The 12,658-nt window shown below is 37.6% G+C and overlaps 1 protein-coding gene across 1 annotated transcript; it reads left to right on the top strand.

Moving 5' to 3' along the window:
* The first annotated feature begins 10,218 nt into the window (after nucleotides 1–10,218).
* Nucleotides 10,219–11,590, top strand: LOC130214971 (transmembrane protein 164). Its single transcript, XM_056446850.1, has 2 exons — nucleotides 10,219–11,208; nucleotides 11,546–11,590. Exons 1-2 carry the CDS (start codon nucleotides 10,765–10,767, stop codon nucleotides 11,588–11,590), a joined length of 489 nt encoding a protein of 162 aa, XP_056302825.1. The 5' UTR covers nucleotides 10,219–10,764.
* The last annotated feature ends 1,068 nt before the right edge of the window (nucleotides 11,591–12,658 follow it).

The raw sequence follows: 12,658 nt of genomic DNA, 5'->3' as shown, positions 1-12,658 counted from the left end.
TTTTCTTTCTTTCAATATTTTCATTAATAATCCTTTCTTTAATTGAATATTTCTCTCTGTTTGAATGTTTCTGTCTTTCTTTCATCATTTAATCCTTTTTATAATTTATTAATTCTTTCTTTTTTATTTTAAATGTTTTATTCTTTCTTTCTTTCTTTCTTTCTTTCATCATTTAATCTCTTCTTTAATTTATGAATTCTTTCTTTTTTCATTGAAATGTTTTTATTCTTTCTTATTTTCAATATTTGATTGATTAATTCCTTCTTTTTTCATTTTTGCTTTTACTCTTTCTTTTTTTAAATACTTCAATAATTCTTTCTTTCTTTTCTTTCTTTCTTTCTTTTATCATTTAATCCTCTCTTTAATTTATTAGTTCTTTATTTTTTCATTTAAATGTTTTTATTTGTTTCTTTCTTTCTATCTTTCAATATTTAATCCTTTCTTTATTTTATTAATTCTTTTGTTTTTTATTGAATTTTTTTATTCTTTCTTTCTTTAATTACTTTAATTTAATAATTCTCTTTCTTTCTTTCTTTCTTTCTTTCTTTCTTCCTTTCTTTCTTTCTTTCTTTCTTTCTTTCTTTCTTTCTTTCTTTCTTTCTTTCCTTTATCATTTAATCTCTTCTTTAATTTATTAATTCTTTCTTTTTTCATTTAATTGTTTTTATTCTTTCTTATTTTCAATATTTGATTGATTAATTCTTTTTTTTTCATTTTTGCTTTCATTATTCAATTCTTTTATTATTTAATCCTTTCTTTGATTCATTCTTTTATTTTAAATGTTTTTATTCTTTCTTTCATTCCTTTAATCCTTTCTTTATTTTATTAATTCTTTTGTTTTTATTAAATTTTTTTATTCTTTCTTTTTTAAAATACTTTAATAATTCTTTCTTTCTTTCTTTCTTTTATCATTTAATCCTTTCTTTAATTTATTAATTCTTTTGTTTTTCATTTAAAATTTTTTATTCTTTCTTTCTTTAAATACTTTAATTTAATAATTCTCTTTCTTTCTTTCTTTCATCATTTAATCTCTTCTTTAATTTATTAATTCTTTCTTTTTTCATTGAAATGTTTTGATTCTTTCTTATTTTCAATATTTGATTGATTAATTCTTTCTTTTTTCATTTTTGCTTTCATTATTCAATTCTTTTATTATTTTATCCTTTCTTTGATTCATTCTTTTATTTTAAATGTTTTTATTCTTTCTTTCTTTGTAAAGTCTTTCTTTTTTCTTAACTTTATTCTTTCTTTAATTCTTTCATTATTTAATCCTTTCTTTATTTTATTAATTCCTTCTTTTTTATTTTTTTTATTCTTTCTTTCTTTTTTCTTTCTTTGTTTCTTTAAATATTTTAATTAATTATAATTACTGAAATATAATATTTCTCTCTGTTTGTTTCTTTTTTGTTTCTTTCATCATTTAATCCTTTCTTTAATTTATTCATTCTTTTGTTTTTTATTAACATTTTTCTTTGTTTGTTTGTTTCTTTCTGTCTTTAAATAGTTTAATTTAATATTTCTCTCAGTTTGTTTCTTTGTTTTTTTCATTCTTTCTTTCCTTCATCATTTAATCCTTTCTTTAATTTATTCATTCTTTCTATTTTCATTTTTCCATTCTATTATTATTTAATCCCTTCTTTATTTAATTATTTCTTTTTTATTTTAACTTTTTTATTCTTTCTTTCATTATTATTATTATTGTTTATATTTATGAAACTATTTCATGGCTAATAAAACTGTACATGGTACAATCCAAGTACCCTACAGTACGTGGGCCCATAGAATCATCCAAACCCCCCTCTAACTATCGCCCTAACCATCTCTTTTTACCCGCTGCCGGCTTTTTACAGTCTAATAGACCAGCGAATGTAGAAAATGACTTACCTCATCTCCATGTGCTGTCTTCAGTGTTACTCGCTGTTGTCTTTTAGCTCATCTCACACACACACACACACACACACACACACACTGAGTTTCTTCTTGTTGCTAAGTGTTTCTTGTTGTTATTATTTCAGCTCAACACACAAACACACACACACACACACACACACACACCGTGACTACCTGTTGTACCCAAGTTTTTCTTGCTGTTGTCTTTCAGCTCATCACACACACACACACACACACACACACACACACACACTGAGACCACATTGTAGCTAATTGTTTCCCACTGTTGTATTTTAGTTCAACACACACACATACACACACACACTCACACACACACGCACACACACACACACACACACACACACACACACACAGAGAGAGACTTTACCTGTTGTAGCTGTTCCTTGCTGTTGTCTTTCAGGTCATCACACACACACACACACACACACACGAACCCGTCTCCACTGAACTCCTCAGTAACGTTAGAGTTCAGTCTCACGCGAAACGGTCTGTTGCTCCACATCCTTCCTCCCGCTGCATCGACTCTCGATTCTCAGAAAAAGCCTCCACTTCCTCGCACACGAGGAGCTGTGAGCGGCTATGAAGAGGCAGAGCTGGTTATCAGCTGCTTTTGAGTGCCCGTCGAGTGTGTGCGGGTGGCTCTCGATGAATTCCCCCAGCTCTGTCTTTTCACCTGCTCGGGAATTGTGTGTGTTAGTCAGCCTACGGGGGACAGTCCCTTATAAGAGTACACTTTTGGACACACACGCTTGCTCAGAGTCCTATAAGAGGCTGTGTAAAACACTCTTTAAAAGCAAAGTACTCGTAATGCTCGTTTGTTTACATTAGTTGTAGAATCATCACAACAGATTGCCTTTGAAATCGTCTACTACTCGAGTGTGTGTGTGTAACATTTCAATTTGAATACACCTTCCCAAATGTCTGAATACACTTGTTCTATTTTAGTGATGGTGAAAATACGCTCTGCACCCCGGCGCATGGTCTAACAGGGTTGTGCCTATTCTCTTAGTGAGTTCTGGGTGTGTTTTCAGCATAACGTGCATTAAACCAGAGTCTCGTCTCTCATTCCCTTTAAGACTCAGTTGTGTCTCTCCATGGGACTTTGTAAGTGTAAAAACTGAACGCTTCACTAGCGAGAAAACAGTTAAACAGAGCATCTGCAGCGCGAGGATAAAGAACGAGCCTCCTCCATTCAGCCTCTTTACTTTCTCTTTACTTTACTCCTTTACTTTACTCCTTTACTTTGGTGGAGTAAGGAAACGGTGGAAACATTTAAAAACAATGTTCCTTAGAGAAAGAGGGGAAGACATTTGGATATTTCACCTTCAACAGTGCAGAACATCATTAAAAGATTGAAGGAATCTGAATTTCAGTGCGTAAAGGACAAGAGCACAAGCCTGAGCTGAACAGCCGTGATCTCCGATCCCTAACTATTCTGCATCAAGAATCCTCATTCATCTTAAATTCGTCTTAATATTATGTGCTATTATGAGTTATTAAAACTATTATGATTAGAAATGTGTTGGAAAAAACTTCTCGATGTTCAACAGAAATTGGGGCAAATATATGGGGGGCTAATAATTCTGACACCAACTGTATATTATAAATGCAAATACTACCGTGTGTGTGAGAGAGAGCATTACGTCACTCATTATCTGACTGCAGTGTGTACTTATCTGACCTTCTGAGCTGACGTCATCCTCTGCTAAACTCAGTCCCTGTCTCGCTTATATTTGCATAAACATTTTGGTGAATCATAAATCTCCCGACCGTCGGTGAACAGAAAGTCAAGTCAAAGCGAATGTGTTCAGAAAGTCTGCGTAATGTTCAGCACGTCATCGTCTGTAGTGGCTGCCTGGGCTTTTTCTTTTTCTTTCATTTGACTCTTTTTTTTTAATTATACAATGTAAATAAAATTAGCAAAACATAAATATAATACTTATTTATGCATCATTACTTATTTACAGTAAGAAAAACATGAATTAAATATAAAAGTAATATTCATTTATTTTATTTTCGGCTTAGTCCCTTTATTAATCCGGGGTCGCCACAGCAGAATGAACCACCAACTTATCCAGCACATTTTAAGCAGCGAATGCCCTTCTAGCTGCAACCCATCACTGGGAAACACCCATACACACTCATTCACACACATACACTACAGTCAATTTAGCTTACCCAGTTCCCCTATAGCACATGTGTTTGGACTGTGGAGCACCTGGTGGAAACCCACACGAATGCAGGGAGAACATGCAAACTGGCTTGGGTGTCTGGAGTCGCTGATGATCCTCTTGGCTTTCCTCATGCACCGCCTGGTGTAGATGTCCTGGAGGGAGGGACATCTACATATCAGAATATTAAAGTAGTGAGGGTGACACGGTGGCGCAGTGGTTAGCACTGTGGCCTCACAGCAAGAAGGACGCTGGTTCGAGCCTCAGCTGGATCAGTGTGGAGTTTGCATGTTCTCCCCGTGTTGGCGTGGGTTTCCTCCGGGTGCTCCGGTTTCCCCCACAGTCCAAACACATGCACTATAGGGGAACTGATGAACTAGATTGGCTGTAGTGTTTGAGTATGGGTGTTTCCCAGTACTGGGTTGCAGCTGGAAAGGCATCCGCTGTGTAAAACATATGCTGGAATAGTTGGCGGTTCATTCCGCTGTGGCAACCCCTGATGAATAAAGGGATTTAGCTAAAGTAAAATAAATGAATTACGGCAGCGACGTTATTTTTTTTCAGGAACTGAACACTCAAGACTTTCAGATTCTTTGACTTCTTTAAGGGAGCGTTCACCCAAAAATGAAGATTCACGCTTGTTTTTTATTTATTTATGAGTTTCTTTCTTCAGTTGAACATTACAGAAGATAGTTTGAAGTACTCTGGAAACCTGTACCCATTGACTTCCATGAAAACAAATACTATAGAAGTCAATGGTTACAGGTTTTCAGCATTCTTCAAAATATCTTCTTTTGTGTTCAGCTTAAGTTAAAGGATGTAGATGGTTTTTTCAGTTGTATCCTCCCTTTGACTTGCTCATCTTCAGTGTTGAACTGACACGTTTGATGTATTCGTGCTGGAACTGCTGAACAGACTAAACCAAGAAGCTTCAGCAGCGCAGCAGGCACAACTCTCTGCCCACAGACCTTCCCAGAACTCTGCTTACACACACACACATACACAGAGAGAGTCAGACACATACACATACATACACACACACAAACGCATAAACACATATGCACTCAAAAAATATATACACACACACACTATATATATATATATATGCATGTGTAAATGTAAGTGTGTGTGTGTGTCTGTCTCTGTATGTATATATATATATATATATATATATATATATATATATATATATATATATATATATATATATATACATACAGAGACAGACACACACACACACTTACATTTACACATGCACATACACACACGCACATACTCGTACACACATAAACACTCACAGATATATACACCCACAGATATACACATACACATACAAAAACACACACGCACATATACACACATACTCATACATATAACACATAAGGACACACACACATACAATGACACTCATGGACACACACTTACACAGGGACACTCTCTGACACACACACACACACACACACACACACACACATGCATATTCTGTGTTTTCATGTGTTATGGGGACTTCCCACAGCTGTAATGATGTTTCTCGTGTACAGACTGTATATTCCCCAACCTTCCCCCTAAACACAACCCTCAGAGGAAACACTCTGCCTTCTTACATCTTTAAAACACTTCATTCAGTCTCATTTATGAGCCCTTTTCCTCATGAAGACCTAAAATGTCCCCTCAAGGTCAAATTATAATGGTATCGCTATACTTGTGGGGACATTTGGTCCTCAATGTACGAGGACCACACAAACACACACACACACACACACACTCAGTATTCTCCCCACCCTAGAGTAGACATTGTCAGTAATTCACTGCAGGTCATCTTTACGGTTGAAGTAAAAAAAAAAACTCCCACAATTAACAAATAAGTTTTAATCAGAACATCAGCGATCGCCTCTTATAGTTTCAGAAATTACCGGCATCAATGGTTCCACCAGGAACCTTCAATATCATGGAACCTTTTCATCCCATAGAAGCTTCCTCTCAGTGGAAAAAAGCTTCTTTACAATGTTAAAATGTCAACCCAGGCTCATTCTGATTATGTACCCCCGTATACACTTCGGGAGAGCGCCGAATACATCCCGGGAGCTACATTTTTTTGCAGGTCTTGTTTTTTTGCGAATCCACCAGAGGGCGCTGTGTACGCTTTTTCAGATCTCATATTTCTCTCACGAGTGCCATCCACACCTGCTGTTCTCATGTAAATCCACCAGAGGCCGCTGTCGACTGACTAACTGACCTACAGAACCCCCCACCCCCACCCTCCTCCTTCCCTAAACCGATAGTGTTTTCAAAAGCGATCCAGAAAAAGAAAAGCCCTCACGGCAGCCTGATTTTTTTACCACGTTTTCAGATTTTACCACATTCTTACCCTGTTATTTACTTGTTTATTTTAAATTTTGGCCTTCTGTTTTTGTCCTTGTGGAACTGTTCTTTGCCAGACTCGAACCTTGCCGTCGTGGTCAACTTCTCTCTGCGCCTCAAGTCCAATGTACTCCAATGTAAGACACTGGAGAAACTGGTAACAGCAGAAACGCCGTCCACACAGAGCCAAGCGTTCAGCTGGTAGCGTGAAATTTTAAAGACGTTCCCTGGGTATATAATTCGTGATCTCCAGAAATATATAGGGGTACATGCCTGTGTTGCAACATGTTTTTAACAGTAACAAAAAAGGATTCACTGTTCATTTAAAGGTCCTGTGGGGAACCACAAATATTTCTTTTAGCATCTTTGTGAAAATTATTATTATTATTCATTCATTTTCCTTCTGCTTAGTCTCTATTTCAGGGGTCACCACAGTGGAATGACCCACCAACTATTCCAGCATAGTGTTTAATACAGCGGATGCCCATCCAGCTGCAAGTCAGTACTAGGAAACACCCATACACTCTCATTCACACACACACTCATACACTAAGACCAATTTAGTTAATCAATTCCCCTATAGCACATGTGTGTGGACTAAGGGGGAAACCCACGCCAACACGGGCAGAACATGCAAGCTCCACACAGAAAGGCTAACTGAGCCAGCCGGGACTCGAACCAGTGAGTACAGCGAGTTCCCAGTACTGGGTTGCGGAAGGGTATGGAAGGGTATGTGCTGTGTAAAACATGCTGGAATAGTTGGCGATTCATTCTGCTGTGGCAACCCCTGATAAATAAGAGACTAAGCTGAAGGAAAATGTATGAATGATTCTTTATTTTATAAGACTCAAGAGCAAGGCGACTGTATTTATATGCAGTTTTGACTTTGTGGATATTGACAGTCATATCTGATGACCCCCAGTCTTATTTATTTGCTTTAAAAGCTCTTTTTATTTTATTTTAAGACATTTATGGAGGAAAAATATATATATATATATTGTAAAAACTGATATTTTCAGGATTTCTGATGTTTTAGACAGACAGACAGATAGATAGATAGATAGATAGATAGATAGATAGATAGATAGATAGATAGATAGATAGATAGATAGATAGATAGATAGATAGCATCAGTAATTAAGTAATGTTAAATTAAATATTAATTTGAAGGCCTCTTGAAAGTCTTCTGATGCCCTCTAGTGGTTGAGGGTCACCGTCATACAAGCTTTAGTAATGAATAAGTATGAAATAAAAACATACCATAATAATAAACCTGTATGTAAATTCACGATGAGTCATGGCTACATTCTATCCAATGAAAACACTGCCTCAGCGTCCACAAACTAAAATATTGGTTTGAGGTTTAAGTACTATATTTACCACAAGGGGTCGCTTATGAAGTTTGAAAATTCCACAGAAGAAATGCTTCTTATATGCTTTTATATTTATTTATTTATTTAAATATGACCTTAATGTAAGGTATGGATGACTATATTACATTATCTATCTATCTATCTATCTATCTATCTATCTATCTGTCTGTCTGTCTGTCTGTCTGTCTGTCTGTCTGTCTGTCTGTCTGTCTGTCTGTCTGTCTGTCTGTCTGTCTGTCTGTCTGTCTGTCTGCCTGCCTGCCTGCCTGCCTGCCTGCCTGCCTGCCTGCCTGCCTGCCTGCCTGCCTGCCTGCCTGCCTGCCTGCCTGCCTGCCTGCCTGTCTGTCTGTCTGTCTGTCTGCCTGCCTGCCTATCTATCTATCTATCTATCTATCTATCTATCTATCTATCTATCTATCTATCTATCTATCTATCTATCTATCTATCTATCTATCTATCTATCTATCTATCTATCTATCTATCTATCTATCTATCTATCTATGTCTGTCTATGTATGCATTTATTTATTTATTTATTTATTTATTATTATTATTATTTTTGTTTCGCAGGTTTGGTGCTTGAGGCAGCACAGTGTCTTAGTGGTTAGCACTGTTGCCTCACAGCAAGAAGGTCGCTGGTTCGAGCCCCGGCTGGGTCAGTTGGCATTTCTGTGTGGAGTTTGCATGTTCTCCCCATATTGGCGTGGGTTTCCTCCGGGTGCGCCGGTTTCCCCCCACAGTCCAAACACATGCGCAATAGGGTCAATTTAGAAGAACTAATTGGCTGTAGTGTATCACCTCTGTATGAATAAGTGTGTATGGGTGTTTCCCAGTGCGTAAAAAACATGGAATAGTTGGCGGTTCATTCCTCTGTGGTGACCCCTGACGAATAAGTTCAGGAGGTTAAGGAGTTGGCTGTCTGGTGCAGTAACAACAACCTGGAGCTCAACACGCTCAAAACAGTGGAGATGATAGTGGACTTCAGGAGAAACCCCCCTGCTCTCCCCCCACTGAGCATCATGGACAGCATTGTGGCAGCAGTGGAGTCATTCAAGTTCCTGGGCACCACCATCTCTAAGGACCTGAAGTGGGACACTCACATTGACTCCATTGTCAAAAAAGCTCAACAGAGGATGTACTTTCTTCGTCAGCTGAGGAAGTTTAACCTCCCAAAGGAGCTGCTGAAACAGTTCTACACCTCCATCATTGAATCAGTCATCTGCACATCAATAACTGTCTGGTTTAGCTCAGCTACTAAATACGACCTCCAAAGACTACGTCGAATAGTTCGGACTGCTGAGCGAATCACTGGTACAACCCTTCCTACTCCCCAAGAACTGTACTTATCCAGAGCGAGCAGAAGGGCTGCCAAAATCACTCTGGACCCCTCACACCCAGCACACTGCCTCTTTGAACTTTTACCTTCTGGTCGACGCTACAGAGCACTGCGCACCAGAACAGCCCGACACAGAAACAGTTTCTTCCCTCAGGCAATCCATCTCATGAACACTTGATGATAATAATTGTGGAGCCAACATCACTACTTGCTATACACTTTTATACACATATACACTTATTTAACAACACACTTTACATGCCAATTTGCACATAACAGCTGCACATATAACGTTGTATATAGTAATAAACATGTACATACACTTGTCAATCTGTATATTTGCACTCACTACTTACTTCTATTTTTAAAAAAATATATTTATTATCTGTTTTTTGTCCTGTCTCTGTTATCCTGTTGCACTGTAGAAGCTCTGACACCAAAACAAATTCCTCGTATGTGTGAACATACCTGGCAATAAAGCTCTTTCTGATTCTGATTCTGATTCTGATAAAGGGAATATGAACGAATGTTTGGTCCTCCATAGTAAGAAACCCATGTCTGTTGCATTTTTTAAATTTATTTCTTTCTTCTTTAATAACTCACCGAACAAAAATGTGGTGAAAATGAAGTTATAGATATAATTTATACTTATATTTATTTAATATAAATGTCTTGGGTCTTTAAGTAGCTGCATACTTTGCTTATGATGGTAACCATTGACTTCCTTACTATGAAGGTCAATAGTTACCGGTTTCCAACATTCTTTGAAACATCTTCTTTAGTGTTCAACAGAAGGAACAAAGTCATAAAGGTTTGAAACGGTTTGAAAGCCCTTGATGGTAAGTAAATTGAGTATTTTTTTTAGGTGAATGGATTTTTTTTCTCCATTTTATTAGTTTAACCTCCATTTTTGATTCGTGCTCATCATTTTATAAAATGGGCCCCTCGCGAGAGTTATAGCGGCTCCGGTGGTGAAGGAGTTACCGGCTGGAGAGAGGCGGAGCCGCGGCGCGCGACCTGTTCTTTTCCGGGAAACGAGCGGTGCGGTTTCTGGGGGAAGTGAGCGCGCATGCGCGTTCTGGTCTAGGTGGATTTGGGGACCCGGACTGGCGAACAGGGCGGCGTTTCTATGGTGAAGCAGCTTTTTCATACGCCACATGGAGCAGATCGCGTCGCATCTTCCGCTTCTGCTTTTTAACGAGTGAAAATTTCGTTATTACGGCCTCTGGCTTGATGAACACCAGCCTCTTTTGGAGCTTTCATGTAACGACCTGGAATATTCTTAGCGAACAATCGGTTACGTTAGCATTCAAACCTTCGCCTTTGCAAAGGCGTCTTCCACCTTAAAACAGTCGCTAATATTTGCGTGGATATCCTGCAAAGTAGCTCGTTTTAAGCGTATATTTAGTGACCTGCAATATTTTAGCGAATAATCAGTTAGCATTGAACCATCGTCTTCGGAAATGCGTCTTCCTCCCTAAAACGGTCCTATCTGTGTGTATCTCCGGTGTCTCCTCCTCCTCCAGCGGGTGTGTGGGTCTGATGAAGCGGCCGATGGTGCGCTCCTCCCCGGTCAGTTCATCACTCTTTCCCCCGAGGCAGATCTGAAGTTCATGTTCCGCCAGGAGGTCGGCGTCCTGTCCTTCATTCCGTCTTGCTCCTACCTTTTCCAATACGAGCAAAGGAACATGTCTCGGTATAATATCTACAGCCTGCTGGACTGGATGTACGGCGGTGTGGACCCCATGTTTGAGGGCAACGGAGGGCCCGAGTGCGCCGCCTTCATCAGTCCGCGTCAGAGGCTTCTAGAGACGCTGATAATCGTCTTTTTCTCGGTCCTGGAGGTGCTGCTGGCCCTCAAGAAGCTCAGCGTTCCGAAGGAGGTCAGGGATGTGGGGAAGGAAGGCCGGAGGAATAACGTTAAGGAGGACAGCTGGGGCAAGAACCTGTTGCTCGTGGCTCTCTGCATGACTTTTGGGGTTGAGGTTGGATTCAAGTTCGCCACGAAGACCGTCATCTACCTGCTCAACCCGTGCCATGTGGTCACTATGGTGCAGGTGAGTGTGTTTATGCTAAATACATGGTGAATTGTTGTGCAGAATAATCATAATATGAGATGATTAGACTTGATCTTGGCTGGACAATGAAAGATTGCAGTTTTGACATTTAAATAAAAGTGTTGGTCCATCTTTATCCCAATCAATCAATCAATCAATCAATCAATCCATCAATCATCAAAAATTATTCTTTGTGTAAAATTTCAAGCTTGAAAAATACAACTTTGTGCATTTAGTTAAAAGTAAGTTCACCCAGGGTTGCAGGATACTAGAGTTTAGCCATGCTGATAGATTTTATCTAATTTTGTCCTATATCTGATACTGATTTTTAATTTAGTTAAAGGGATACTTCATCCTATGGTTGCACACTGCCGGATATTAGCCGATATTAGATAAGCTGATACATTTCATGTAATTATGGCTGATATTTAATTTAGTTAAAGGGATATTTCATTCTTGGGTTGCACGAAACTGTCTGTATATTTGATATGCTGATATATTTCAACTAAATATGGCGGATATGCCATACCAATATTTAACTTAGTTAAAGGAATAGTTCACCATAAGGTTGCATGATACAGGAATTTTGCCGATATCCAATATGCTGATATATTTAACTAAAAATGGTACATTTATTTAGTTAGAGGGATATTTCGTCCTAGGCTTGTATGATACTGCATTTTTGTTGATATTTGGCATGCTGATATATTTCAGTTAAATTTGACCAATATCTTATACCGATATTTAATTTAAAGGGATATTTCGTCCTAGGCTTGTATGATACTGATTTTTTTTAAAAATATTTTATATATGCTGATATATTTCAGCTAAATATGGCCGATATCTTAAACCAATATTTAATTTAATTAAAGGGATATTTCGTCCAAGGCTTGTATGATACTGAATTTTTGTTGATATTATATATGCTGATATATTTCAGCTAAATATGACCAATATCTAATACCGATATTTAATTTATTTAAAGGGATATTTCGTCCAAGGCTTGTATGATACAGGATTTTTGTTGATATTTGGTATGCTGATATATTTCAGCTAAATATGACCAATATCTGATTCCGATATTTAATTTAGTTAAAGGCATATTTCGTCCTAGGTTTGTAAGATACTGAATTTTTGTTGATATTATATATGCTGATATATTTCAACTAAATATGGTCTATCTTAAACCGATATTTAATTTATTTAAAGGGATATTTCGTCCAAGGCTTGTATGATGCAGGATTTTTGTTGATATTTGGTATGCTGATATATTTCAGCTAAATATGACCAATATCTGATTCCGATATTTAATATAGTTAAAGGGATATTTCGTCCTAGCGTTGAACAATACTGGATTTTTGCCGATATCTGATATGCTGATATACTTCAGCTGAATATTGCCAATATCCAATACTGACATTTCATTTAGTTAAAGGATATTTCGTCCTAG

This window comes from Danio aesculapii, chromosome 21 (genome assembly GCF_903798145.1).
Source record: "Danio aesculapii chromosome 21, fDanAes4.1, whole genome shotgun sequence".
Classification (NCBI taxonomy): domain Eukaryota; kingdom Metazoa; phylum Chordata; class Actinopteri; order Cypriniformes; family Danionidae; genus Danio; species Danio aesculapii.
Note: the sequence above shows the minus strand (reverse complement) of the source record. Positions and strands in the feature narration are given on the sequence as shown.